This window comes from Camellia sinensis, chromosome 9 (assembly GCF_055761805.1).
Source record: "Camellia sinensis isolate YWXY chromosome 9, ASM5576180v1, whole genome shotgun sequence".
Taxonomy (NCBI): domain Eukaryota; kingdom Viridiplantae; phylum Streptophyta; class Magnoliopsida; order Ericales; family Theaceae; genus Camellia; species Camellia sinensis.
Genome location: NC_138969.1, coordinates 78431044 through 78456174, shown reverse-complemented (window position 1 = coordinate 78456174; position 25131 = coordinate 78431044). Strand labels below are relative to the sequence as shown.

The 25131-nt window shown below is 46.4% G+C and overlaps 1 protein-coding gene across 1 annotated transcript; it reads right to left on the bottom strand.

The window, feature by feature from the left end:
• Positions 1 to 12530: 12530 nt before the first annotated feature.
• On the bottom strand, positions 12531 to 13354 carry LOC145799128 (uncharacterized). Its single transcript, XM_082888675.1, has 2 exons — positions 13258 to 13354; positions 12531 to 13049 (listed from the first exon to the last, which is right to left on the bottom strand). Exons 1-2 carry the CDS (start codon positions 13339 to 13341, stop codon positions 12690 to 12692), a joined length of 444 nt encoding a protein of 147 aa, XP_082744801.1. The 5' UTR covers positions 13342 to 13354; the 3' UTR covers positions 12531 to 12689.
• Positions 13355 to 25131: the final 11777 nt, after the last annotated feature.

The window sequence follows — 25131 nt, the reverse complement described above, 5'->3', positions numbered from 1 at the left end:
TGCCAGTTTTATTTGCTTTCTTAGTTAATTCATTAATTAATTAGGATTTTGTAATATTTTGGACTGTAATATTCTTTTATTTCGGGACTGTAATATTGGGACTGTATATTTATTCGGACCCTCCGAGTGAGGGCACAACTGTAATAAGTGTGCGTGAGTGTGGTGTATGTCTTCCAACCCCACGTCTTTCTCCCTTTTATTTATCCGCTTATGATGGTTAGATTAGGGCATATTTCAATTAACATACAGTATGACAGCATGTTTGCATTCATTCATCTGTATTGCATGCACCGGGCTCGGCGCATCATACTAACTGCATCGTACTTTCAATTTCAAAGTTGAATACATGATAGTTGTAGCATTTCATATACCATCTTAGAATAGCCGAGCCTGCTATAATTGCATTTTGCATGTGTTGCATTAGGCAGTTCTGTATACTTAGGATTCATGCATGATTTCTAATGAGGTTTCTATTTTGGCTTGGAGTACTCGGTAAGCTTTATGCTTTAGCATCCTTGCATGAGTGTGAGTGACTGCCATGAATAGCATGCTTACCATGAGACTATGTACTTATATGATATAACTGCCTGAATGCCTGTAGGTGAAGGTTGGGTTATCTGAATTGGAATAAATCATAAAATGTTTCAAGCCTACCTGCGGGTAGCAAACCATTTTCAAAAACAAACATGAAATGTTTCATTCCAATTCAGGCGACCCGGTCTATATTTGTATGCTGTGCGCATCACATAGTAACCTAGGCTAATAAACCGGAATAAGAGCATACAATGTTTTCAAAAATTGATATCATGGTTAGTAGAGGCCGGTCTATGACCGGGCGAGCGGGGGTGCTCACGAAGTGACCTTCCCCAATCGTACCTAAGTTCCCGAGCCGAGGCAACTTTGGTGATGACGGACACGTGGCCTTTTGGCACCGAGTCAGGGTTTCCTAAATTTCCCAAAATAAAATATTTAGGTGGCGACTCTGTATCTGGCAAACCAGTCCATGTTTGGCACTACTTTTTCAAAAATCAGTTTCTCAAAACGATTTGCCAGATTTGGACTCTTTGGTTCAGATTAGGAACCATGACATTTAAGAGTCCGAGCTGTAGTGATCCCAAATGAACAGAACGGGACTTAACCCTCCCGGGGCGTTCGGGGACGTCTACAGTTTCTGGCGACTCTACTGGGGATTTAGAGAACTTGACTCGAACTCGTGATATCTGTTTTTGACTACACATGTGTGTTTCTTTGCATTGCATTTGCATTGGTGCGCCTAGGACACCGTGTTTGCCATCTGCTATTCCTGAACGGTTTGCCGGAGGCTTGTCTTGTCAAGGCATGACCATAAGGCTGACCGGTTGTGGGCTCTGCCAGTATGGGAACACAAACCCCGGTTTTACCGGGGCACCCTCTTTGACCATTCGACCTAGTGCATATTCGGATCCATAGTGACAATTCCAAATTAGGACAGGTTGCTTACCCGTTTATAGGTTGTTTGAAACCGCTGTGTGCGTAGTGGAACCCTAGCTCCTGACAAAATAGGACAGGGAAACCCTACCCCAACATAGGGGTGTTTTGGCTCTCACTTATCTGCTATGTGCTTTAGAGTGCGTCTCTACAGGAATGCATGTATCAGTATATGAGTTTGGGTATCAAGCCTGCGGGCATCAGTTCAGTATTGACAGTATCAAGCCTGCGGGCATCAGATCAGTATATGAGTTTGAATATCAAGCCTACGGGCATCAGTTCAGTACATGAGTTTCAGCATCAGGCCTGCGGGCATCAGTTCAGTATTATGGGTATCAGGCCTGCGGGCATCAGTCAATATTTGAGAATCAGCTATCTGCAGGTACCAGATTCTGTTTTAGGGAACAGTGATACAGGGATAATAATCAGTGTTTGAGGACAGTGTGTTATTCAGCTTATTGACTGTGTGTTGATTATGCCCGACTGTGTGTCTTGCATTTTATTTTAAGCTGTTATGCTGCCCGTTTATCTGTTTATTTATTTCCTTTTCGCTTTATTTATCTTTTGCTAGGTCAGTTTTAGCGCAATTGCTTCCAACCCAGCAGGCATTCCCCAAGCACTTTGGACACGAGGTCGTCGACTCCATCGATCTGAGGATCTAATCGACGGACAGCCAGTGTTCCATTCTCTACCCCCTGTTACCAGAAGGAAGCCGAAAAGGCGCAGTGTGTCAGAACAGAGGTTGTCAGAACAGTGGGTTACTTCATCAGAGGACTATAGGACTGAGGTCTCAATTACTGCTGTAGAAATAGACATACCAGTTAGACAGATGGATCAACAGAATACATCAGGGATGGAGGCTCTAATGCGCCAGATGCAGGAGAGCATGAGACAGATGCATGATGATGCCACCCGTCAAACGGAGTTTTCCAAACAGCAGGCCGCGATCATGGCCCAACAGGCCGAACTAATCACCAGGCTGCAACAACAGAATACAGCGTCTGCTTCACAACAAATTCCTCCTCCGGCAGGGGCTCCGTTACCTGAGCAGGTACCCACTGTTCAGAACGCCCCACCAAATGCCCAGAATACCCTGCCGCATGTCCAAAATGTACAAGAGGACACGAATCTTCCAACGGGGCCAGCTCCGCCCCCGCTTCCACCACAACTGTCCAAGGTCCATACATCCAATCACTCGGACTCTCCATTCGAGGTCGAGGTTGATCACACAGCTCTGAAGTTGAGCAAACTGGAGAAGCTCTTTAAGAAATCCCAAGGGGTCAAGGCTATGCCGGATATCGAAGATGGATATACCGAGGAGGCCGTAACACTCCCCGATAGGTTCAAAATGCCACAAATCGACCGTTTTGATGGGTCCGGCGACCCCATGGTCCATATTCGACTGTTCGCAGACGTCTTGCGGCCAATGGGCCTAACACGACCACAGAAGCTCTCATTATTCAGCCGAACCCTGTCGGGTGTGGCCTCTCATTGGTACGCAAGATTACAAGATGAAGTGAAAAAGAATTGGGATGAAATGGCTGAGGCCTTTGTCGCGCAATATTCATACAACACTCAGATCGAGATCACAACTCGTGATCTCAAAACGACAAGGCAAGAGCCCAAGGAATCTTTTTCGGACTTTGTGATCCGATGGAGGGCGAAGGCGTCAATGATGACTTTAAGGCCCACGGACAAAGATCAAATCCGGATGATTGTGCGCAATCTCCACCCAAAGCTAATGCAGAGGATGATTGTAGTCCCCTTCCTTACTTTCGCAGATTTACATGATATGGGGGTGCAAATCGAAGACGCAATGAAACAAGGTCTGTTTGACCATGACAGAGAACAACCGAGGAGGACCTTCAACCGTAACAACAATGCGGGCCCGAGTGGCGCTGCAAATACAAGAACCTCGGAAGTTGGTATGGTCACCACCACTCCCCCTCCCCCTCCAAGGCCCATGACTGCCACACCCTTCTCCGGCGCGTCCGGAAGCAACACACAAGCCAACAGATTCCAACCGCGAGGCCAAAGAACCTTTACCCCACTATATATGCCTCTAACCAAAGTTCTAGGAATATTGATCAGAAAAAATCATTTAAAACCCCTGGAACCAAAGCCATTACCGAATCCACTCCCCCCCTCTTACGACCTGTCAAAGTACTGTGCGTATCACCAACAACACGGTCATGACACCGACCGTTGTTACAGATTGCGTCATGAGATCCAAGATCTTATTGACAAACAGGTGATCGCACCTCCTGATAAACCCAATGTCACAACCAACCCTCTCCCACCACATAACCAAGCTCCTCCTCCCAAAAGAATTAATTTTATCCAGACTGGGGTCGCATCTTACAATCTTAGCATCTATATTACGTCCACCCACCTACCCAAGCCGGAGGTGCTCCTCCCCGATTGCACTGATTTCTTGTGCATGGTGGACATCTCCAAAACCCAACCAGAACCAATGGTGGTGACCGTCGAAGACGGGGCAGGGCAGATTTTGGGAGAAAATGAGATTGTTGAATCTGGGACTGGGCAGAATTTTGCTGGGGGAGCCTATGATCCAAGCAAGCACATCCTATCAACGAGCCGAATTGGGATAAGCGTAGAATTGCCAGAGACAGGAGAGCTATGCATGATCCGGGGGGATGGATCTGGGCTATGGGCAGATGATTTGACAGCCGCAGGGGAGGACTTTGCCAACCTGCAATTTCTTGACGACCAGGAACTGGGGGATGCGTCGATTAACTGGTACGATTATGAGGGATCAGAGGAGGCCACTGGATGGCTCGAAGATCAACCAGATGGAGTGGGGGAAGCCCAACCAGAACAGAGCCCGGCAGGGGCAGAAGTACCATTTGTGGCCGGAATGGCCGAAAGCCAAGTTGTATCGCCGGAGAGCGCCGGTGTTAAGAATTTCGCTCGGGACATGGGCATTATGGAGATGGGAACTGTTGAACAAACAGCTGTACTGACGCAGCTGGAACAAGAAAAGTTTGAGGCTACTGAGAGAGCCAGGAAGGCAAAGGGCCCTGAGGGGACTGAAAGTGTTGTGTGCACGAAGACAGACAATGCCGCGAGCATATGGACAGAGAGCACTGAGAGTGCGAGTGGACCGGAGCCAGACAGGTGTCTGTTGGCTGCCAGCGGAATGTGGTGGGAAGATGACGACTTGTGTCTTGCCCACACCGATGAAGACTGGGGAAGTGGCCAGCCGGATGATACTTGGTATCTTGATGAAGTGGACCATATGACAAGAAGTGGGCGGTACTTCAAACCCCCACACCTGGATCAACCCGAGGCATCCGGGAAGGATAGAGAAGCGGAGAGGCAGAAGGAGAAGCAGATTGAAGATGAAGCTGTACTGAAACAATTAAAGAAAATACAAGCAGACATCTCCATCTGGGGACTGCTAATGGCATCACGAGTACACAGAGAAGCTGTCCTATCTGCTATGGACAAGTCCAAACTCTCCATAGACACCACGCCTGAACAGCTGGTTGGGCTGGTTTTTCCGGGAGGAGGTTCCCCGACATTAACCTTTTCGGACAAGGAGCTACCGCCTGAGGGCACAAGTCATAACAAACCTCTCTATATTTCTGTGGAATGTAGAGATAAGTGGATACCGGTGGTACTTGTTGATACTGGGTCTGCGATTAATGTCTGCCCAACCAGGACGGCATATGCAATCGGGTTAAAACCCGCGGACTTCGTCCCAACTACCCAAGTGATCAGAGCATATGACAATACCAGCAGAGAAGTGATGGGGACTGTTAAAATTCAAACCAAGGTTGGTCCAGGACAACACAGCATTGAATTTCACATCTTGGATGTTCCCGCAACCTTTAACCTACTTTTGGGGCGACCGTGGTTGCACCAGGTCAAAGCAGTCTCTTCCACTCTACATCAGATGCTAAAGTACCCCCACGGGAAAGGGGTAGCAATCGTTTTCGGGAATTCATCAATCCATCCGCCGCCGGAGGTGTCTACACCTGTCTTGGAGATTGAGCACGGCACGGAAGATGTGTTTTTGTCGGGGTTCACTTTGGCCGAGGCTCAAGTGGTTCAGAATGTCATGGCTGTGAATGAGGGCATGTATGTTAGTGCTCAATCTATATACCTCATGAACAAGCTAAAACATACTCCCGGGATGGGATTAGGGAGAAGCGGCCGGAAGGGCGTCTCAGTGTTGGCCGAAGTGCCACACAATCCTCACGCCTTTGGACTGGGTTATCTGCCCACCAAGGAGGATTGGGTAAGGAAAGGAAAAGAAATGGCTGGAAGGGCCAGAGCGAAGAAGGCCGGGAAGCCATTTGATTTAATGCACAGGCCCATCTGGGGTACCCTAAACGGACGTTTCGTCCGGGAGGGGGAAGATTTTCCATTCTGCGGCTTCCCGGAGCCATGGCTAAACACGGAAGGGAGGCGCGTGCCTGGTTTTGAAATCTTCTTCGACATACAATTATCTGGGGATGACGTTGCCGAAGCGCAGACAGACCCACCAACTGAGGCTGAGCAGTGTGAAGCAGTGGATTCTGAGAGCACAGAGCTTGAAATGGGGGTAGCACTGGCGAGTCTACTATCAGATCCTCCGATCGGCCAAGAGTGCTTGGGGGATAACTCTTCGGTTTCTGTGATTGGAGATGAAATAGCTGCGGACTTTCCAGCGCCGATCTTGGATGCATCTATCGCACCTTCTCTCATCTGGCAATATGAAGAAGGCTTTTTATCTAGTAGTTCCGGGTCAGGTAGTGAGCCGGAATCTGATTCTACCGAATCTTGTGCGTCAGAATCAGATTCCAGCTCGACTGAGTCTGAGTCCGGTATTCCTGGGGGTGATAACCCGGATGCCACAGTCCTGTTTAGGTCGTCTTTTTCATTTTCTTTTGAGTCTGTTGTAACAGAGGAATCTGACGGCTTGGAAATATTTAATGAGAATGATGTGGATGTGGTTTCCGAGTATTTTTCTGTGCCTTTGATTTATTGCTTAAATCAGGATTTTCAAAATTTTGATGAAAACAACGAGGGAGAAATTCCCCCAGTTTTGCAACGTTTAATTGATCAAGAGCAGGAAAGATTTGTTAAACCTTTAATGGATGAAATCACTACTGTGAATGTTGGTACTGAGAAGGACCCGCGGCTAGTCCAAATCGGGTCCACGTTGTCTTCGGAGGAGCGCGAGTGCTTAGTCGCTTTATTAAAAGATTTCAAAGATGTTTTCGCGTGGTCCTACGAAGACATGCCTGGAATCGATCCTGAGATTGTACAGCACCGGATCCCTCTTGATCCCGAGGCCCGCCCTGTCAGACAGAAACTCAGAAGGATTCGCCCGGACTGGGCCCTCAAAATTAAGGAAGATGTCACCAAGCAAATTGATGCAGGGTTCCTGCTGGTATCTGAATATCCAACTTGGTTGGCCAACATTGTTCCGGTGCCAAAGAAGGACGGCAGAATTCGGGTCTGTGTAGACTTCAGAGATTTGAACAGGGTCAGTCCGAAGGACGACTTCCCCTTGCCGCACATCGATGAATTGGTGGATTTCACGGCAGGACACGCCTTACTTTCATTTATGGATGGTTTCTCAGGCTATAATCAGATAGTAATGGCACCCGAAGACCGGGAGAAGACTGCGTTCACTACCCCGTGGGGTACATATTGTTATAGAGTGATGCCATTCGGGTTGAAAAATGCTGGAGCTACGTATCAACGGGCAGCAACTACAATATTGCATGATATGATCCATAAAGAGGTCGAGGTGTATGTGGACGACATGATTGTCAAGTCCAAAGATAGAGAGGGCCACTACACCGCCTTACAAAAATTCTTTCAAAGGATCAAAGAGTTTCGGCTGCGACTGAATCCCCAGAAATGCACGTTCGGTGTTACAGCAGGGAAGATGCTAGGGTTTCTGATCACACAAAGGGGCATCGAGGTCGACCCTTCCAAAATCAAGGCCATCTTAGAAATGCCACCACCAAGGACTGAAAAGGAGGTGTGAGGCTTTCTGGGTAAAGTGCAATTCATAAGACGGTTTATTTCTAAATTAACCTTGACTTGTGAACCACTTTTTGGTCTCCTGAAGAAAGGAAAGAAATTCCAGTGGGACGGCCGATGTCAAGCAGCTTTTGAGCAGATCAAAGAATATCTACAGAACCCACCCGTGTTGTCGCCACCAGGGCCGGGGAGACCGTTGATACTGTACCTTTCGGTAACTGAGACTACCATGGGCTGCATGCTCGCGCAGGAGTCAGAAGACAAAGTGGAAAGAGCCATATACTATCTGAGCAAAAAGATGCTGGATTACGAGACCCGCTATACACCGCTGGAGAAGGCTTGTTTGGCCTTGGTATGGGCAACCAGGAAGCTGCGGCACTACCTGTTAGCTCACTCAGTAATGTTGGTTTCGCGTTTGGATCCCATCAAATATCTCTTCGAGAAACCAGCACTTACGGGTAGGCTAGCTCGTTGGCTGCTGTTGCTCTCCGAATTTGATTTGAAGTATATAACGCGCAAGTCAGTAAAAGGGAGAGCGGTAGCGGAGTTCCTTGCCGACCACCCGGTTGAGGGGGATGAAGCGGTTGAGTATCTATTCCCAGATGAAGCTATCTGCACGTCGAAGATGAAACCTGGACGATGTACTTTGACGGAGCGTCAAACCAGTATGGGTATGGGATAGGGGTGTTGCTGATAGCGCCTGACGATTCCCGTATTCCTTTAGCGTTCAAGCTCCGGTTCAAAGTTTCCAACAACGAAGCAGAGTATGAGGCATGTATTGCTGGCCTGGAAGCAGCCCTAGAATTAGGGGCAAGGCGGTTGGACGTCATTGGGGACTCGAACCTCGTTGTGTCTCAAGCGAAAGGAGATTGGAAAGTCAAGGAGGAGAGGATGATAATTTACCACCAAACCTTGGATTTGTTAATTCCTCGGTTTGAGAAGCTGAATTTCACCCACCTCGTAAGAGAGAACAACAGGTTTGCAGATTCATTAGCAACTCTATCTTCTATGATAGACATCCCGTCTGGAGTCCGGATGCGTCCAGTCATTATTGATCAGAAGTTCGCGCCAGCATACGAGTCGATTTCCGCCATAGATGAGGTTCAAGACGGCAACCCCTGGTATTACGACATCTGGAACTTCTTGGAAAAGGAGACGTATCCACTAGGGGCAAATGCCAAGGATAAGAGGGCCATCAGAAGAATGGCTGCTCAGTTTATCATCTGCGGGGGTAAGTTGTACAAAAGGGGTCATCTGGGAATGCATAAGCTCTGTGTAGAAGCTGAAGAGTCGAAACGCCTGATGGAAGCCATCCATGGGGGAGAGTGCGGTGCACATATGAATGGAGTAATGCTGGCCAGAAAGATCCTCAGACAGGGCTACTACTGGTCAACCATGGAGGAGGATTGTATTAGTTTTGTTCGGCGATGCCACAAGTGTCAAATTCATGCAAACCGCATGAACATCCCGCCGTCAAAGCTGTACAACATGACTTCGCCATGGCCTTTTTCAGTCTGGGGAATTGATGTGATCGGAGTTGTTACCCCGAAGGGGTCAAACGGGCATGAGTTTATCCTGGTGGCGATAGATTATTTCACAAAGTGGGTCGAGGCCCAATCATACGCGGTGTTGAAGGCGTCGCATGTCGCAAAGTTCATTAGAAACAACATCATCTGTCGCTACGGGGTGCCAAACGAGATAATTTCAGATAATGGTTCCCATTTCAAGAAGGAAGTGATAGACTTGTTGGAGAAATACAATGTAGCTTTTCATAAGTCATCTACATACCGGCCGCAAACCAACGGAGCGGTTGAGGCCGCCAACAAGAATATCAAGCATATACTGCAGAAGATGGTGGGAACCTATCGGGATTGGCCAGACAAGCTGCCATTTGCTCTGTGGGGCTACAGAACTTCAATCAGAACTTCTACTGGAGCAACTCCATATTCATTGGTCTATGGAATGGAGGCTGTTCTACCCATTGAGATTGAGGTTCCGTCGTTACGAGTGTTGGCTGAATGCCAGATAGCCGAAGCAGATTGGCAGCAAAGCAGATTCGAAGAACTCATGCTCTTTGATGAAAGAAGACTGAAAGCACTGTACCACATCCAAGGCTATCAACGCAGAATTGCCCGGGCTTTCAACAAGAAGGTTAAGTCCAGGAATATGAAAGAAGGAGATTTGGTGCTCAAAGACAACCGAGCTCCCATCCACGACCCGAGGGGCAAGTTCAAACCTAATTGGACTGGTCCTTACATCATCAAAGCTATCTGGTCAGGTGGAGCTGTGGTTCTGATGGATCTAGATGGCTTGGAGTTCTCACAACCGATCAATATGGACAAGTTGAAGAAATACTATCCTTGAGAGGCTCGCTAGGCCGAAAACCCGAAAGGGCGACCTAGGCAAAAGTCAGAGCACAAAAAAATTAGAAAATATAAAAACTAAGCTCGCAAGGTTGAAAACCCGCAAAGGGCGGCCTTGGCAAAAGTTAGAGCGCAAAAGGAGAGTGAAAATACTCGAGTGAACCTCAGCCTGAACTACGTAAGGCTTGATTCCCATCTTTGGGATACGTAGGCAACTTCACCTTGAAGTTCAGCCATAAACTTTTCCCCGATCAACTTTGTCCATTTTGATCATCTCAATCATCTTTATCCATCAGCATTTATCGCAATCTCCGGTACAGTGCTGTTCAAACTAGGGGCAACTTTCCGTTGCCGCGACGGTGCAAAGTTACTCAGACAAGGGGCAACTTTCCGTTGCTTTGGAGTGCCGCATTGTTCTTCAGACTAGGGGCAACTTTCCAGTTGCTGGGATCTGGGGTTGTTCATCTCAGTGACAGATTTTCGGCATGTCCAATTCTGATCCACATCAAAAATAGTTTTGAAAAGTTTTAATAAAAGTTGACTTTGTTCAAATCAATCTTTTTACGACTAAGACCATTTTTGGACCAAAAGCGGAAAATTTTCAGTACCATAACTTTCAATTTCATTGATTTCAAAACTGAGTTCTCCTGCTCTTGCATACAATCGAGGTTGCTTTTTAGTACATTCATAAAGAAAACTTGAAAATGCTAAATAAGCAATAAATTTGGGGCATAGTTGAATCAAGTATCTCTGCGTCCCCTCCCAGAGCTGGACGGAGCATCTGATGCCAAGCTAGGCCCGACCTGTGCCTCTTCATTGAGCCAATCCAAGCACTCATCGGACAACGTGCAACTGAAAGAAGAAGCAGGGGCCAGGAGCTCTCTAGTCCTCCATGCCGTGGCATATCGGGCAAGCTGCGCACCCCGGATCGGGAAAGCGGCTGGGTACTCAATCCCCTCCGGTGGGCAGGTCTGATCATGACCAAACTGACGCAGGAACCGAAACGAAAAATAGAATACGCAGTGGGTTAGACCAATCAATTGGATCCCAATCAGCCGAGACATACTATAGCTCATTGCCGGGAGGTTGAGCCAAGGACAACGCCAAGCAATGCCGTCTGCGGGCAAATTGCACATCCAATCGAACCACCACCTTTCGTCAAGAGCATTGACTAGGCGCTGCCGAAAGAAGTAGCCTCGAGCTGAATAGGACGGGCAAGAGTCCACAACCTGCAACTTGTCCATTAACCATACCTAGGGGAGGGATGGAAAATGAGAGAATAAAGAACAGAGAGATGTACGATGAGAGAAAAAGTAAGACAAGGGTTTTGTGAGAAAAATCGAGCCTGAGGGCCGAGTGATGTGAGCAAATATATATGTAAGGTCGGGTGGGAAACATTACCTGCAGCAGCAGTGGACTCCCAGCAAACCTAGTTGCCTCCCGGCGATAGACAGAATCTAAGCCCATCAGTGTCTCGGCTAAGGTCATGGCAATACAGCTCTTTCCTTCTCTCAAACCTTGGGCGACTTCAATCAGGCGAATGCTAGCCCCGCCGAAGCCCGAGGAAAGCAGAAAGTGAGACAACAAACATAAGCAGAGGGCATGTTGCCGGAAACCCTGCCAATAATGGTTGCTGCGGTCACCAGCGTCGGAAAAACGATGGATCAAGCCGAGGATGTCCAGTTCCCCACTGCAGATCAAAGATCGAGCGTCAAGCGCCGTGAGCCCACACATCCGCCCTAAAGCCTGAGCATGGCCAAAACGGAGTTGGGGCAAGATCACTTCAGAGCATTCAGACTCCATCAAAACCTGAAAATCTTCGAAAGTGGGGCACATCTCTTGGCCGCCGAAGCTAAAAACGTGCGTCACTGGATTCCAGAACCTTGCCGCGGCATGGAGAAAAGGAAGTTGTAACGGAGTACGGCTCAGCGTGAATAGTGCATTCAAGCCGAAACCCCGGAAATTCAGCTTTTCCGAGCCATCTAGAGAAGAGATCCAAGATGTGACATTTTCCGCAAGAAACGCCTCCATCTTTGTCTAAAAACTAAGATGAAATGAATGTTCCCGAAGTTGAGGCTTTTATAGAAGGAAAAACACTATTCACGGGGACACGTGTCAAAAATCTGGTGGCTGCAGGACTGAATGGCCGGCCGGCCACTTTTTCTGGCTGGCCAGCCATTTACTTTTTGCAGAAATGGCCGGCCAGCTGTCTCTCTCCACAAAAATGGCCGGCCGGCTCCCAGGGATGGCCAGCAATGCTCCAGTGTATCCCCTTGGCCCTGTTTTACTCTTCGAGGGAAAGTTCCAAGCATTTCCATGCAACGGGAAAGTCAAAGGCCTTTATCTCCCTCCGTTTCGGATGTGTTCCGATGCCCAGATCGTCAGAAGTACACTTTGTTGTTGTTGAGTTTTGTTTATCGAGTTGTTGTTTTGCTTATCGAGTTGTTTGTCGAGCGGACGTGTTTTGTGTTTTTTTAGTCATTGCTCTCTGTTTAAGCAATTTTTGTTAAAGTCTTGTTTATTTGCGTTGTTGCATTTTGCTTATCGAGTTGTAAACTTGCTAAAGATTCTGTTATATCTTAGTAGGTTGAGTTGCTTAGTTTGTTGCGTTGGTTCACTACCTGACTTGGTGATTACACAACGCGCGTTTCCATTCAATTCCATTTTTGTGCAAAATAAATTGATGCGATACGATGCTAAAAGTTTAAAATACAAACACCTTTTCAAAAGCTATTTCATTCCATCATGCTTTACAACAAACAAAGGTACAAGTTTTACAAAAAATAAAACTGCCTAACAATGTGCAAAGTGCTACAAACTACTAGCAAAAGAAAAATAAAGCAGGAAATAGCAACATCAAAGTCCTCGGGAGCGGGAACGAGAAGCACGCCTCATCCTCTTTTGCGGGACAATCTCCGCACCACCATCTGAGTCGGAGCTGTCATCCTTAGGATCCCCCTCGGCCTCGCCTCTATTCCCCGAGCCAAAACCGGAGCCTCCCTCCTCAGCATCCTCCTCCTCCTCATCAGGCTCCACCTCCACAACGTGAGCCCTGCGTCTGCGGACAGGCCCCCCTCGAGCTCCTCGAAAAGGTCTAGATGACCCGGCTCCTCGGGAAGGCCGAGATGACCCCGCCCCCTGAAAAGGCCCAGATGGCCCAGCTCCCCAATGAGGCCCAGGTGGCCTGGTCTGCGGCTGACCGGACCATGAAGGCATCTGAAAACAAAGAGTTCAAATCAAATACATTAGTCCAAATATATACATCAGATGCAAATACAAGCAAAGGCTACATGAAGTGGGTGCATGTAAATACAGAATACAAGTGGGGTGTGTGTCAGATGTGCTCTACACAAGTAGTCTATCGATGCAGTAGAAATCAGCATGTCATCAGAAGTATGATAAATGCCAGAAAACTGAAGGGTACCTGAATGCCCGCGACAGACAACTGTGCCTCCCTACGCAGGACCATGCCCTCGAGTGTGGCCACCAGTCCAACCACCTCCTCCATGTATCCTCGCGATGGCTGCCAAAATGAGCTCATAATCATCAGTGAACAGAAGAGCGTCTAAACATCTGAATGATGAATGAAAAAAGTAGAGCATACCGGCGGTGAGTCCGGATCAATGGCATATCGATCACTGGGCATCGGAGGCTCTAGCGGGATCGGAGTCGGAGAGATAGCCCCATACTGCCACGCCATCAACTCAGTCGGCATATCTGGCCATCCAGGATGAGGATGAATCGACGGAGTCGGAGGAACCGGTCTACTCCCACCTCTAGATGTACCAGCCCTGCTAGTAGAAGGGGCGTCTGCAGCCCGAGCCCGAGCCTGGCTGGAGGATGACATACCGGCAAGCCTCATCATCGGGATATGAGCTCCCGTCAATGGAGGCATCAAATATATGTGACGGTAAGTGGCGTAGTCCCCCTCCTCAACATATAGTAAAGCATCACTGCCCAGCATGGCGCTGACTACCTCCGAATAAGACAGCCTGTCAGCAGTCCGCATACTGGCTGGAGGTACTGCGGGAGGATCCTGAGAAAGATACCCCCATACCTGGCGCAGAAAGCGTTCCCCCAGGAACCACGCCCTGCCAACCGGCCCTTCAAGTAGGACCCTATACTGGGAGATGTCCGACGCTCCGGTATACTGAAGTCGGAGACCATCACCCAGGGACACCCAGGGCTGCCATGTGATCTGCGGATGATAAATGCATAAACCAATCAGAAATCAAGAATATACAGAGCAAATCAAAGATGAAAATGAAAGGAATTGAAAGTTCTGAGGTACCTCTGAATGTCGTACAGTGTCGAAGTACTGTCGCAGGTTAAGGAGGGTCTCTCGAGGTCTCGGCCGGTGCGGGCCCTCGAACACCAATGAATATGGGGTCATGAGAATCCCCGCCACCTCCAACTCTGGGGCTAATGATAGGAAGTATACATAGACCCATAGCTGAGAAAAGCAGTGCAGAATGTAAGTACGAAATGCTGAGAGCAAAATACAGACTGTAAAAGTGCGCTGTGTGTGCAATGTACAAGTAATGAAGAGCAGAAATGTAAATCAAGAGGACAGAAAATTACCTCCCAGGCTCTCCAGTAGCCGCCAAGTAAATCGCCCCGCCCGCGGGAGGTCACGCTCATATAAAAGTAAAGGGTAGCCAGGCCGGCGCCACCCCAGTCATATCGATGGACCTGTGATAGGTCAACCAGAGCGCTCAGAAGGTATAGCCCGACTGTGTTCCCTCTGTCGGCGAATAGGGTAGTCCCGAAGAGGAACATAAGGAAACCACGGGCATACTGCTCTGTCTCCTCGGGAGTCTCAGGCACCATCTCCGTCCGCCGGAAATGGGAAGAGAACCAAGTGTATCGGACTCTCCCAGAGACCCTGTCAACAGGTGGGCGAGCCCCCAATAAATACATCCAGGCGGCCTCCCACTCGCCCATATCCTCATCGTAGGGGATGGACCAACCTCCAACGTCAAGGCCGGTCAATACAGCGAAGTCAAAAGGGGTCATGGTCATATCCCCGGTAGCAGAGAAATGAAAGGAGTTGGTGGTGTCCCACCATCTCTCTACCAAGGCTGCCATCAGTGTCCTCCTGGCAGGACAACATGACAACCCAACGCAAAAAGGCCCGAATCCTGCCAAATCTACCAAATCTCGGACGGCCTCCGGGAGCTCGGCGTACCAGTCCCGCGCGATGGTGGAACCATACCCCCGCACACTGCGGGAACCAACCTGCATTCAGAATGAATACATTTGTCAATAATGAAATGAAGTTTGGGCTGTGTGCCAATGAAATGAAGTTTGGGCTGTGTGCCAATGAAATGAAGTGGGCTGTGTGCCAATGAGATGAAATGGGCTGTATGCCGATAAAGTGAAATAAGCTACATGCAAATCTATCTGGGCTGCGTGTTCAGAAAATTTGAAGTTTGGGCTACGTGTTCAACTTTCAGTTAAAATTGTGGGCTGCGTGTTCACTATCTATCTGGGCTGCGTGTTCAGAAAATTTGAAGTTTGGGCTGCGTGTTCAACTTTCAGTTAAAATTGTGGGCTGCGTGTTCACTATCTATCTGGGCTGCGTGTTCAACTTTCAGTTAAATTGTGGGCTGCGTGTTCAGAAAATTTGAAGTTTGGGCTGCGTGTTCAACTTTCAGTTAAATTGTGGGCTGCGTGTTCACTATCTATCTGGGCTGCGTGTTCAGAAAATTTGAAGTTTGGGCTGCGTGTTCAACTTTCAGTTAAAATTGTGGGCTGCGTGTTCACTATCTATCTGGGCTGCGTGTTCAGAAAATTTGAAGTTTGGGCTGCGTGTTCAACTTTCAGTTAAATTGTGGGTTGGGTGTTCACTATCTATCTGGGCTGCGTGTTCAGAAAATTTGAAGTTTGGGCTGCGTGTTCACTATCTATCTGGGCTGCGTGTTCAGAAAAATTTGAAGTTTGGGCTGCGTGTTCAAATTTCAACAAGTGTGGGCTGTGTGTTCACTTTCGGGTTCGGGCTGTGTGTTCGACAAATCAGTGTTTGAGCCGTGTGTTCTAATGTGGGTTGTGTGTTCACAATTAATTAATGAGCCGAGTGTTCAGAAATTCGAGTGTTGAAGCTACATGTTCAAGATGCAAGCAAAGTACTATGTCATAAGCTAAACTGCATGTTCAAGCATGGCAAAGGTGCGAAATGTACGAAAAATACAGAAAATGAGGAAAATACCTCTCGGGCCTCATGAGAGAGGTGATGCTCCGGCTCTCGGAGAAGCAGATCCACGGGTGCTCGCTCGTCAAAGCTAGTGAAGTGACGGAAGACAGCACGAGGGAGAACATGTGCTGGCGGACGGTACCTCCCGGGAATAAAAGGTCGGGTCCTCGGGGGTAGAGTCATGGGATCGAAATCATCTCGGGCACCTGGAAAACCTCCGCCGTGGGGAGAATTGCCCGCCATTTTCAAAAGAATCTGCGAAAGGGAGCAAAAATGGGCAAAATGAGCCAAAATTGGAAAAAGTCAACAAAAGTCAACTCTCGGGAAATAAAAAGTCAACAAAAGTCAACTCCCGAGAAAATCTTCCAAATATTGAGACAAACTTACCTCAAGTGGCGAAAATGCAAAAAGAAGCTCCGAAGCCGGAATTTAATCGCTCCAAAGTGCTTGAAACTGAATGTTTTTGCGAAAACAATTTACACGGGGCGTTAGAAAACGCGCATAAAAATCAGATCTGGAGAGGAAAGTGGAATAGGAGGCAAGAAAGGAAGGGGCCTCGGCTGCCTTTTATACCTCAAGTCTTGGTTGAAGAAGCATGAGGGAAGGAGGCGAAAAAGACCAAAATACCCCCGGATAAAGCACATGGCCGGCCGGCCCCTATTTCTAGCCGGCCAGCTATCTGCTTTTTGGATAACTGGCCGGCCAGCCATTAGCTTTATTGGAAACCGGTTGGCCACCTCCCCTTGGGAAGATATACGGCCGGCCATGTTCCCCACATGCCCACCTAGCTTTCTGCAAATTTTGAGGAAGATCGGAGTTCCCGGGACCTGAAAAAGTTCAAGAAAAGTACACTTCCGGTCGCGAAATGATCCGCCGGAACTTCGGCTTCAAGTTCTGACATATGTCTCATCATCATTCATCGAAATCAAAGTGTATCCTTTTTGAATGAGTTGTAACCTTTCAGGGAAGTGGGTCGGAGGCCGCGATCGAGTTACCTTCGCCGAAACACGCGTTTCCGTACTCGTTGTTTCATGACAAATGAACACCCTGATTCATGCTCGTGTCACATTATCTTGCATTCTCATGAGCATACTTGCCTTGTCATGTACATTTCTTGATATTGGCATACCTCCATGTTTGAGCATGCGTTGTCACGCACGTTCCTTTCTCGCATCGCGATGCATACACTCACCGGCACTGCGTGTGTCGAACTTTCGGAATCACATTAAATATATGTTGTTAGCATATTGTACTTGTTGCAATTTCTCTCTTTTGCAGGCACGATATTGTATGTACGGTTCAATTGAGGCTGGTGCGACCAGACGAATCGCGCAGGTATCGTATCTTCTCCGTGTGAGACGTGGCGGGGATTAAATAATCCTCCGCATTCTTAACTGCATGAAATGTAGTTGTTGCTTTGCATTCTTGCTTAAAACTGTTGCATCTATTTGGGAATACTTGCTTCATTACAGCTTGCTGCATTTGCATGATCGTTGGGTTATGTTCGGCTTCTTGCATATCATTTGCATTTTGCCTCCTGCCTGCGGGCATGCCTGAGGGCACATCTCTGTTTATCCTGTATGTTTGTCTAAGTCTTCGGCCTTGTCAAAAATGGGTCGTCTTTGGGCTTTGACATTCACTCCCGTCACTTATGACTTCCGAGTTCTGTCAAAGAGGGGCAACTGTAGACACCCCATTTTTGACCGGCCTTAAGACTCAGACGTCACCGATTGAGCGCTTGGTGATGTTGCATAATGTGCTTGTTCAGAAGTTTCAGAGTCACGGCCGTGAGCCCTGCCTCCGGACTTCCGAACCCTCTTCTGTGCCTTGTCTCGGTTTGCGAACCAGACTCGATTTTCTCTGTTTCTTTTCCTGAGGGGAGGGAGAGGTCCCGTAGACCATCTCTCAATGTCCGTAGGCTACATTTGGTGGCCGTAGGCCATTTTGCCCATTTCGGAGTCCGGTTTCCGGTTTTTCGGGACCGTAGGCCGTGTGCCCCGGTTCGGGACCGCTTAACCATCTCCTATTGCTCCGGTTTTTGGCATACTTCCTATTTTCTCCCTTTTGAGGGACACTGGGGTCTGAGAAACCCACTTCGTGGCCGAATGCCACTTTCGGTGCTTAACAGCCCATTTTTGGGACCCCGAACTGCGCGTTTTGGTCCCCGAGCATTCGTTTTGCAACGGTTTTCGTTCATTTTTGGCAGGTACCTCTGTTTTATCACCGGAGAGGTCACTGAAGGGTGGGAGGCCAGCAATTGTTGCAGCAACCAGTTATACATCCTCCGACGCCCTCCGGCGCCCGTTTTTCGCACTTCCGGGCTAATGTTGAACACCTTGGGCCCATTTTTTCGAACTTTGAACCACATATTTGTGATGTACACACATGAGAGGACCCTAAAAGTTCATGGCCGGCCAGTAATTCAACTTGACCCTTTTGACCCCCTCCTTCCGGGCTAATGTTGAACCCCTTGGACCCTTTTTCTCGAACTTTGAACCACATATTTGTGATGTACACACATGAGAGGACCCTAAAAAGAGGTGGCCGGCCAGTAATTCAAATTAACCCTTTTGAACCCCTCTTTCCGAGCTAATGTTGAACCCCTTGGGCCCACTTTCTTGGACTTTTAACCACATGGTTGTGTTGTACACACATAGGAGAACACCATCAATTGGTGGCCGGCCAGAAAATCTCATTGAACCTTTTGACCCCTAGCCGGCCGGCTAGGGGGTGTGGCCGGCCGGCCACCTGCAACAAAAGTACCAGGCCGGCCGTATTCCTTGCACTGTGCACTTTACAGCTGTGAGGCTTTATCCCCCAGAAAAGATCTTTATCTGGGGGATATTTCGTGGGGGAATATTACTCTCCTTTTCCCCCACCTTTACACCCCCTTGTTGGCCTATATAGCAAGCAAGCCTTGTAGTATTTTGGGGTTAGAAAAATTCTCCTTCAAGCCTCCATACACAACTCCATCTTCATCCTTCTCAATTCTTTGAAAAACCTTAAGTCCCTAAGCACCATTCCTTCTACACCACCAAGCTCTACCACCATCACCTCATTTCCAGCAACAAGGGAGGTTTCTCAAAGGCAAAAGAAGCTGCAAATTCATCCAAGAAGCAACAAAAGTTTGAGTCTTCAAGGGTGAGTAACCTTTTCTTCACTTTGACCCTTTTTCTTGATCCATTTGTAAGCCTCACATGCTTTTTGTTTCAAGCTCCGGCCCTAACTGAAAAGGGCCCTCTTTTGAGCTCATCTTCACTTTTCATTAAGGGCTCAACCCTGTTTGAGCCCTCCATGACACACTTGCTTCATTGATCCTCTTATATGTAACAATCTTGCATGCTATTTTTGGCCCATGAGAAATTTATTTTCGAGCATGTTGTAAACTGATATTAGGCTTATTTTGAGCCCCTCTTCAACATTGAAGAAGGGCTCAACACCATTTGGGACTTCCATGTTGTACCTACCTTTATACTCCTCTTTTCTTCCCCATTCTTGCATGCAATGGCAGCCTACCATGCTTTTGTTTTTGGCCATTTTACAGTTCTGAAAAGGTGCTTATTTTGGTCCATTCTTCATGTTTCATTTAGGTCCTTTCATGGTTTGGGGCCTCCATAGGTCACTTCATGTTATATCCCTCTTTTATTCCCCATTCTTGCATGTTTAGTTAGCCTACCATGCTTTTGTTTTTAGCCATTTTACAGTTCTATAAAAGTGCTTATTTTGGTCCATTCTACATGTTTTATTAAGGGCCTTTGGCTGTTTGGTGATTATTTTGCATACCTCATGTTATAGCCATTTTTGAGCCTTATTTTGCATCACATTTTTAGCATGTTTTTATACTGATTTTGAGGCTGCCATATACTGTAAATATTCATATTTCTGGTCCCTCTTCAGTGTTGTAGAAGGAAAATTTTCAGTTTGGGTTTTGCTTATATCACTTACTTCATTACCCCTCTTTTGGCCCCTATTCTTGCATGCCATTTTTACCATATCTATGCTTGCTGTTTGGCCATGTCTATAACTGTGAAAGTGCATTTTTTGGGACTGTCTAGCTTCTGTCTTTGCATTGCATGTCCATATTGTGCATGTTTGGCATAGCTATAGGTCACTTCGCGTGCCTAAATTCACATTTCGGGAAAATTCCATGCATTTCATGTCATTTCGCCTCATTTCGGGGCTGTTTTCCCCCATATTTTACTGCTAAAATTCCATTAGAATGATTGCTATCATTTTCATGTCATTCCATCACATTTCGTCATCGCCTCGGTTTGCGTGCCCGTGTGCACGCATTTCGAGGCGCTTCTTTTTTTACCCGCCGGCATCCTATGTGAGTGTAGCTGAGGCTCACTCATGTTGGTATAAGTCCATATCATGTTTCTATGCCATTTCATTGCATTTCGTCATCGCCTCGGTTTGCGTGCCCGTGTGCACGCATTTCGAGGCGCTTCTTTTTTTACCCGCCGGCATCCTATGTGAGTGTAGCTGAGGCTCACTCATGTTGGTATAAGTCCATATCATGTTTCTATGCCATTTCATTGCATTCTGCCATCGCCTCGGTTTGCGTGCCCGTGTGTACGCATTTCGAGGCACTTCTTTTTTTATCCGCCGGCATCCTATGTGAGTGTAGCTGAGGCTCACTCATGTTGGTATAAGTCCATATCATGTTTCTATGTCATTTCATCGCATTCTGCCATCGCCTCGGTTTGCGTGCCCGTGTGCATGCATTTCGAGGCACTTCATTTTTATCCGCCGGCAACCTATGTGAGTGTGGCTGAGGCTCACTCATGTTGGTATAAGTCCATATCATGTTTCTATGTCATTTCATTGCATTCTTCCATCGCCTCGGTTTGCGTGCCCGTGTGCACGCATTTCGAGGCATCTCATTTTCATAGCATTGTGCATACTAGGTTGTATCTTAGATAGCATTCTGTCATTTTCTCAGTTTGCGTGCCTGTGTGCACGCATTTCGAGGCATCTCATTTTCGTAGCATTGTGCATACTAGGTTGTATCTTAGATAGCATTCTGTCATTTTCTCGGTTTGCGTTCCCGTGCGCACGCATTTCGAGGCATCTCATTCCCATAGCATTGTGTATGTTAGGATTGTATCTTAGTTGCGTTTCATACATATCATGCATATTGCATCATGTCCGGAATAGGAGTTAACCCGGGCACGGGAAACGAGGTACATTTCGTACTCCGAGTGACGGAATGTGTCTCAATTCCTCAGTCACCGACAATCCGGATTATCCATGATGGAGTTAGGTTTTAGCTGTAGTCTCATATGCATTCATCCTATATTGAATTGTGCATTTCGGCTCCTCGGCCATCATGCCTCGGTATGCGTGATTGGTGGCACGAGGTTCGAGACATGCATATATCTGTGCAAATACATTGTTATGCCCCTTTCCTGCTCTCTGTTGCAGCAAAACGAAGAATCAGTAACTTTTGGGGGCTTGGCACGCATTTCAAGAACAGGTGTAAACATAGGCTAATTGGGGCATTCCGGTGGATTTCCGCGCAAGACAACCCGGACATGCATCATCCATCAGAAGCAAGACAGTCCCTGGCTTGCATGCCAGTTTTATTTGCTTTCTTAGTTAATTCATTAATTAATTAGGATTTTGTAATATTTTGGACTGTAATATTCTTTTATTTCGGGACTGTAATATTGGGACTGTATATTTATTCGGACCCTCCGAGTGAGGGCACAACTGTAATAAGTGTGCGTGAGTGTGGTGTATGTCTTCCAACCCCACGTCTTTCTCCCTTTTATTTATCCGCTTATGATGGTTAGATTAGGGCATATTTCAATTAACATACAGTATGACAGCATGTTTGCATTCATTCATCTGTATTGCATGCACCGGGCTCGGCGCATCATATTAACTGCATCGTACTTTCAATTTCAAAGTTGAATACATGATAGTTGTAGCATTTCATATACCATCTTAGAATAGCCGAGCCTGCTATAATTGCATTTTGCATGTGTTGCATTAGGCAGTTCTGTATACTTAGGATTCATGCATGATTTCTAATGAGGTTTCTATTTTGGCTTGGAGTACTCGGTAAGCTTTATGCTTTAGCATCCTTGCATGAGTGTGAGTGACTGCCATGAATAGCATGCTTACCATGAGACTATGTGCTTATATGATATAACTGCCTGAATGCCTGTAGGTGAAGGTTGGGTTATCTGAATTGGAATAAATCATAAAATGTTTCAAGCCTACCTGCGGGTAGCAAACCATTTTCAAAAACAAACATGAAATGTTTCATTCCAATTCAGGCGACCCGGTCTATATTTGTATGCTGTGCGCATCACATAGTAACCTAGGCTAATAAACCGGAATAAGAGCATACAATGTTTTCAAAAATTGATATCATGGTTAGTAGAGGCCGGTCTATGACCGGGCGAGCGGGGGTGCTCACGAAGTGACCTTCCCCAATCGTACCCAAGTTCCCGAGCCGAGGCAACTTTGGTGATGACGGACACGTGGCCTTTTGGCACCGAGTCAGGGTTTCCTAAATTTCCCAAAATAAAATATTTAGGTGGCGACTCTGTATCTGGCAAAGCAGTCCATGTTTTGCACTACTTTTTCAAAAATCAGTTTCTCAAAACGATTTGCCAGATTTGGACTCTTTGGTTCAGATTAGGAACCATGACATTTAAGAGTCCGAGCTGTAGTGATCCCAAATGAACAGAACAGGACTTAACCCTCCCGGGGCGTTCGGGGACGTCTACACATGGTATTTGAATCAATTTGATTACATGCGGTCTAAGCACGTATTCAAAAAATTTTAAGCAATAACAATGCTTGGTTAGAATGATGAATCGAGCTTTTATGCATGCAAGACGAGTGGATGCAAATTATGGAAAATGCTAAGGAAACATGATACTCTATGCTACCATCATAAGCAAGTAAATAAAAAGGAGAAAGAAATGGGGTTGGAAAACATACACACTTTTTACAATTTTGCCCTCGTGCAAGAGGGTCCAAATGGCCAAGTGTCCAAATTAAACTAACTATTACAAAACCAAATGAATGAATAAATAACTAATTAGCTAAGTTATTACAACAAAGGCTAATGATGAGTAATAAACTAGCTACCTAATTTAACTAGCTATAACAATTACAAATAAACCTATACTACAACAAGAATAATTACAACAAGTGTAATTAGTTATAACTAATTACAACAAGAACGGGAACATTTATTTACAATAGCGGTATAAACAAAGATGCACAAGGATTGCATGCACGTGACTGTTTTCAGAAGCAGCTATGTCTGCCTTCCTGGGAATCTGCCATGTTTCACCTTCAACCACTGCCCTCTGTTTTTACAAAAACACATTGTTTACCAAACATTGGAGCCCGGCCAGCCCCCAATGAGGCCTAGTCGGGTCCAAATAAGTTTAGTTGTGCCTTGATTTCATGCAAAACCTTGTTTTTGTGCTCTGAGGTGAAAACAGTACAGACAGAGCCTTTCTGAGCTCTGTTTGTCCCTTCTGCTATTCTCTGTCATGGAGAGGCTCAAGAGAAGAACAAAGTTGGTTCCTAAACCATCAATAAGCAAGTTGATCGCTTGTTGATTTCGGAGACAATTGGACAAAAATCAATAAATGCAATGAACAACAACCACTCCTCTCTCCTATCATGATGTGAGCTCAAAGAAGGAGGTAGAGACGCTTCAAGATTCATCAAAACATCATGAATTGATGTATGATGACTCTTGGCACGATCGATTCGGCATAACGTCCGGCCGAACCCAGGCAATCTAACTCATTTTCTTTATGTTGGTTGGTATAATTTTAAGCTAATTTTTTTAGTCATTTCCATTCCTTAATCAATGTGTCCGAAGTGATAGTTAAGTCCACTACATGAGAAGAAATGTCAAATGAGAAATGATCCGAAGCATAAAAGAGGGACTACGCCTTGGCGATGAACCTCCATAGAGGTTAAGCCATTGAGCATAGGTCTCTTTCCCATACCTTGAATTACCATCAATCTTTTGACATAACTCTCAAACAAAAGAAAAGAAGAAAAGAGGAAGGTTACAGAAATGATTGCGAGATTGATTATTAGAATGAGACTCTTGACATGAAAACCAAGCAAAGGAAACCAAAAGATAATCAAAGCTTGGACAACACAACACAACAAGTAAGATATGAAGACTTTCAACACAAGGTATTCAAAGTGTATACTAATTAAATAAATTAGGACAGCCCTAAAATGATGTTTAAAGAGTACAAGAAAGATAGGAAATAACAAGGAATCAGAAGGCTAGTGAACAAAACCAAGGAGTGTTGGCTAGCCCCTACATTTTTTAGACCTCAAACCATTTTTTTAGCCTTTTTTGAACGCTGAAAATTAGTTTAAAGACAAAAAATAGTGTGAAGACAAGGGTGTAAGCTATAAAGTAAGGTGCAAGAAAGGGTGTTAAACCTTTCTACCTTTGGTACCTATTCAAACCCAAGTTCCAACACTTGAAATGGATCCAAAACAGTACAAAGATACAAGAAATTGATAGCAAGAGACATAAATGAAAGCAAGAGAAAAGGCGGTAAGCTTATACCTCTTAAAGAGGACAAGCTCTTGTTGTGAATCAAACTTGGTCCAAACACACTCTCAAGTTTGAATTGCGATTCTCAAGGCTTAACCAAGGCTCCAAGGTTAAGGTTTAAGGGTTTGCATGGTGTATAGATATGGTTCAAAGATGGTAAGCTTGCTCAAAGATGGCTTGGCAAGGAAGAAGAAGCTCTCAAGTGTGTGTATAAGCTCTTTGGAAATTGTTCAACCTCAAAACAAAGCCAAGAGCTCGTATTTATAGAATTTGAGCAAAATAGGTCGAAAATATCTTCAAAAATAGACAGTTGGCGGGTTCCCACCGAGAACAGTGTTTATCGCCTACAGGGCATGGCCAGCCCTCAATAAGGCACGGACGGGCCCTAATATGCTCCCCTGTTCCTCTGTTTCAGGCTCAGTGTAGGGTGCCACAATGTTCAAAAATGGGCCTCTAAGGTAAGAACAAGGTAAATATGAAGGTTTTGGGATTGTTTTAGAGCTCGACCTTGGATTCCTTCATTGAGGAGTCGAATCAAACAC

What these genes read in the sequence shown, in the direction of transcription:
- LOC145799128 (XM_082888675.1), bottom strand. Translation starts at nt 13,341, where the DNA reads ATGGAGGAGGTGGTTGGACTGGTGGCCACACTCGAGGGCATGGTCCTG. An exon ending in TGTCTGTCGCGGGCATTCAG is followed by an intron (nt 13,050 to 13,257) that starts GTACCCTTCAGT and finishes CTTTGTTTTCAG; the next exon opens with ATGCCTTCATGGTCCGGTCA.